General features: G+C 40.8%; 1 protein-coding gene across 1 annotated transcript in view; it reads right to left on the bottom strand.

The window, feature by feature from the left end:
• The window catches only part of LOC138963787 (uncharacterized), a 5,420-nt gene extending 1,234 nt beyond the window's left edge, over window positions 1-4,186 (bottom strand). The window contains exons 1-3 of the mRNA XM_070335643.1: window positions 4,001-4,186; window positions 2,146-2,269; window positions 846-988 (exon numbers count right to left, since the gene is read on the bottom strand). Of these exons, the coding sequence (XP_070191744.1) occupies window positions 846-988; window positions 2,146-2,269; window positions 4,001-4,058 (325 nt within the window). The 5' untranslated portion in view covers window positions 4,059-4,186. The remainder of the gene's footprint in view (window positions 1-845; window positions 989-2,145; window positions 2,270-4,000) is intronic.
• Between the last annotated feature and the right edge of the window lie 622 nt (window positions 4,187-4,808).

Consider the following 4,808-nt stretch of genomic DNA (forward strand, 5'->3'; position numbering starts at 1 on the left):
CGAACATGAAACTGCCCGACGATAAATAATGTCGACACATGTCGTTTTACACTCGTAAGGGGAGCTGCTAAACCAGGCCATAGACAAATATATTGTGCAAATCACAATTCCAAATTCCAACTTCCCAACTGGGTCATTATCAGATGACTGTCTCAAAGGGAAGTGACCTTCAAGAAAGAAATGCAACCATAATGTGTGATCAATCACAAAAATATGTTGCATTCGTTGTGTGTCTGAAACAAGGGAGGGGGAGAGGATTTTAACATTGACTGAGACAATAACACGTACACGTACACCTTGGGGTATCAAACTAATCGTTCTGTGTGTCGGTCAATGCATCGCGAATCTCAGAAGTGGCCCGGATGTCATGCATTTTGTGCCTCGACCAAACAAAAGGTTGTTTGTTTATCTATTTACATAATCCAAATCATTTAAAAAAAACGCAATTTCTTCCTGTCCTGACCGTGGATTCATGCAAGCAATCAACAGTGTTAAGTGGCTGGTTATTGAGCGCAGTTTGACTGTAGTGTCCTTTAAGGTGTAAACATGCCTTTTGGACCATGACTCTGTGAATGATGACGCTCTACACTGTACATTCTATAAATCCAAATACCCAATGCCAAATTCTTATTTACAAATACCAAACACCAAACTCCAAATGCCGAACTCCAAATACCAAAGTTCAAATACCAAAGTTCAAATACCAAAGTTCAAATACCAAAGTTCAAATACCAAAGTTCAAATACCAAAGCTCAAATACCAAAGTTCAAAAAGCAAAGTTCAAATAGCAAAGTTCAAATACCAAAATACCAATCTATTAATACCAAATGTCAAATAGCGCATACCTGTGCTGACGACAGCGACACCAGTGTTGGGATGCACAACACGGCCGGAATGGCTCTGCTGCTTGACACAGCAACAGACGATGGCGATGATGACGCCGATGACGACCAGTCCACCGATGACGCAGCCAATGATGAGTCCCACGCTGGAAAGAAAGAGACATTAAAGTATTACGCTCTCCCGGCAAAGCCATTAGGGGCGTGATCCTGGGTTTAACTCCGACTTAAGATGACATACACAAGTGTAAGCGTGTTTTGGTGGTATCAGCCATTTGCATTTCACGTGCCACTGCGGTGACACGGGGTGCGACATGGATACCGTCTCTGGGTATGGATATACATAAAGTTGACCCGTATCCGTCTCGGTCCGGATTCGAACCCGCAACCCTAGGATCACAAGTCCATTGCCCCCGCTGGAGAGAAAGGTAGAATAACCTGAATTGTCAGGGTGGTAACTTAAAAATAATGCAGTCATTTAGCTGCTAGTTTGATCATTGCCTCGCCGGCATCGTGCAAGCGAGTTTCATCCACGATTTTAATCTAAGTTCATTATTTGTACCATAAGTGTGTGTCTGGCTGTCTACTTAAACCACCACTGGGTCGACGTACTGTAACTGTAACTTGTTGTTTTGTCACCATTGGACGTTCCAATAACCTTAAGTTCCTGTTTGTTTTTGTTTTGTTAGTTTGATCACATAAGGTAGAACTCGGTTAACTCAAGAAGAAGACGAAGAAGAAGAAGAAGAAGAAGAAGAAGAAGAAGAAGAAGAAGAAGAAGAAGAAGAAGAAGAAGAAGAAGAAGAAGAAGAAGAAGAAGAAGAAGAAGAAGAAGAAGAAGAAGAAGAAGAAGAAGAAGAAGAAGAAGAGTTAGTTAGTTAGTTAGTTGTTGCTTTTTGGGTCCAGCGGACCATATAGGCCAAATCAGGACCCCACAAGTTGAACATTAGACATTTAAATTAAGCCAATTTTACTGAACAAAATCAAAAAGAAGAAGAAGAAGAAAAAGAAGAAGAAGAAGATCAACAACCATAAGAACGACGACAACATCACCACCACCGACAGCAATACCAGCGATCACAACGATACCAACTAACGATCACAAAGTACCAAAGTACATGTAATGAAAACGCAAGAAAACATCCAACCAAGCAACAACAACACACGAAAAAGAAACAACCACTTCGTCACCAAAGAAATAACCAACAAAATAACCAAGCAAACATCCAGCCAAACAACCAAACAAACATTCCAGCATACAACCATTAAAACATCCAAACAAACAACCAAACCAGCCAATGATTACCTGACTGTGCAGCAATATTCATACAGTCCCGAACCGCAACAACCAAAGGCGCAATACTGATACTGATAGGTGGTGTACAAGTAGCCGCTGTTGTATGTAGTACAGTAAGCTCCCTTGGCATCCTCTGCAATTAAAGACACATCAGTTGACGATTCAGAAAATGATTCTTCTTGTACTCTCTCTCTCTCTCTCTCTCTCTCTCTCTCTCTCTCTCTCTCTCTCTCTCTCTCTCTCTCTCTCTCTCTCTCTCTCTCTCCCTCCCTCTCTCTCTCTCTCTCTCTCTCTCTCTCTCTCTCTCTATGTCTCTCTCTCTCCCCCACTCTCTCTATCTCTCTATTTCTCTCTCTCTCTTTCTCTATCTCTCTCTCCCCCCCCCACTCTCTCTCTCTCTCTCTCTTTCTCTCTCTCCATCTCTCTCTCTCTATATCTCTCTCTCTTTCTCTCTCTCTATCTCTCTCTCGCTCTCTCTTTCTCTCTCTCTCTCTCTCTCTCTCTCTCTCTCTCTCTCTCTCTCTCTCTCTCTCTCTCTCTCTCTCTCTCTCTCTCTCTCTGTGACTAGTGCAATTTCAAAACAATGTTTCCAAATTCAGAAATTTACTCAACAATGCGAGGTTTGGAATTAAGCGGTTGCCAAACTAACCCGATTTAAACCTTCCAGACTGCAACGTTGTTGATTATTTGAAGGGCCTAGTGTATGCCATAACCAACGTCAGCCAATCAGCAATAAATTACAGGCAGGATCAGGGCATTTCACATGAAGGAATGCGTTCATGTCTGTGATAAAAAGGTTTCATTGTGCAGAAGTGAGTTATATAAATCTTCATTTTTTCCTTCAACGACAGCTTTGTGGAATAATCTTCCAGAAAATATACAACAAACGCAGTCAGTTGGTGAATTTAAAAGGTATTTGACCGATGGAGATGTTGTTGTTCCACCGTATTATTATTTAGGCAACCGCCAGGGACACGGGTACTTCACAGCAGGTTGAGATTAAACATGAGCGATTTGCAACAAGACTTAGTTAACCGACACCTCTCTAATAATTTAGAATGTACGTGTGGAGCATGCCCGGAAGATTCTGAACATTTCTTGTTACACTGTCCAAAATCTAAAGAACATAGAACCATTTTATTCAATAGTCTGCCAACACACGTTCTAGACTGCAAAACACTCTTGTTTGGAAATACTGATTTAACTATATCTTTGAACACGAACGTATTTTCTGTTGTACAAGACTATGTTATGTTAACTAATCGCTTCGGCTGATATTATATTAACTGTGCAATTGATGTAGCCAGGCATTCTCTCTCTCCCTCTCTCTCCCTCTCTCTCTCTCTCTCTCTCTCTCTCTCTCTCTCTCTCTCTCTCTCTCTCTCTCTCTCTCTCTCTCTCTCTCTCTCTCTCTCTCTCTCCCTGTCTCTCTCTTTACCCTATTTGTATAAAATATAATTAAAGATTATCAAGATAAGTGTTGAAGCTATCACTTGTTCGCCATGTTTTGCTATCTGAATCTGTATTGATTATAATTTCAAGAACGTGTCCATAAGCAATCTGCTTGTTAACGTTCTTAATGTTGTTATTGTTTGAAACGTGTGTATGAGAATTTGAATAAACACGCTTAAACCAAGTTATTAGCATTTTAAGAGTTGCATTTGTTTTTAGGTCACCCTGTGGCCTGTATCTTTCTCTCTCTCTCTCTCTCTCTCTCTCTCTCTCTCTCTCTCTCTCTCTCTCTCTCTCTCTCTCTCTCTCTCTCTCTCTCTCTCTCTCTCTCTCTCTCTGATTCTCTCTCTCTCTTGAACTCAAACATATTAAAACAGTTATAACATAAAGTGTCACTTAATGAGTCACTGACCAACAACAAGACACAGTAGAGTCCCCAGCAAGAGTAGCATTCCCCGTTCGTTCGCCATGTTTCTTCTTTTCACACTTTCTCACTTCAGTCCGACAACTCTGGCAAGTCTACGAACTCTGTCTGCGACGCATATACACACTCGGCGTAACGACAACAGCTACAGTCTGACGTCGGGGCGTCGATTAATATCGACAGCTTTCCATTGAGAGTTCATTCTTCTCCTCGGTAAAAATAACCCTTTCTTATCCTGTTCTCGCGTCTTATGTTTGTGCGTATCGACCAAAGTACTTAGGGATACGGTCCTTTATGTGGGGACGATTTGGGTGACCATGTCAATTCTAGCCATGGTTTTACCTGAATTAAAATCATTGTAATCAACAATACTACTCTTGATAATGGATTAATAAGCAAATTTAGAAATGAGCTATACATTTGTGTGCGTGTGTGTGTGTGTGTGTGTGTGTGTGTGTGTGTGTGTGTGTGTGTGTGTGTGTGTGTGTGTGTGTGTGTGTGTGTGTGTGTATGTGTGTCTTTACATATGCTTATATGTGTTATTATTTGCGTTTATGAATGTGTGTCCTGCAAGAAAACAAAACCGACAAAACCAGATTTCAGTCTGTTGTATGTGTTTTGACTGTGCACTGTGGTGAACTGTTAAACAATTTGATTCTTAGTATTGTTATGCATACGTGTGCTCTCTGATGATTATTTTAATTTTTATTTGAGACACATTGTATATACCGTGTTGTGTTTAGATTGGACTTGTAAAGAGATTCGAGCTGTTAAGAAGCGCTATATAAATGTTTCA

Source organism: Littorina saxatilis, linkage group LG4 (assembly GCF_037325665.1).
Source record: "Littorina saxatilis isolate snail1 linkage group LG4, US_GU_Lsax_2.0, whole genome shotgun sequence".
NCBI lineage: Eukaryota > Metazoa > Mollusca > Gastropoda > Littorinimorpha > Littorinidae > Littorina > Littorina saxatilis.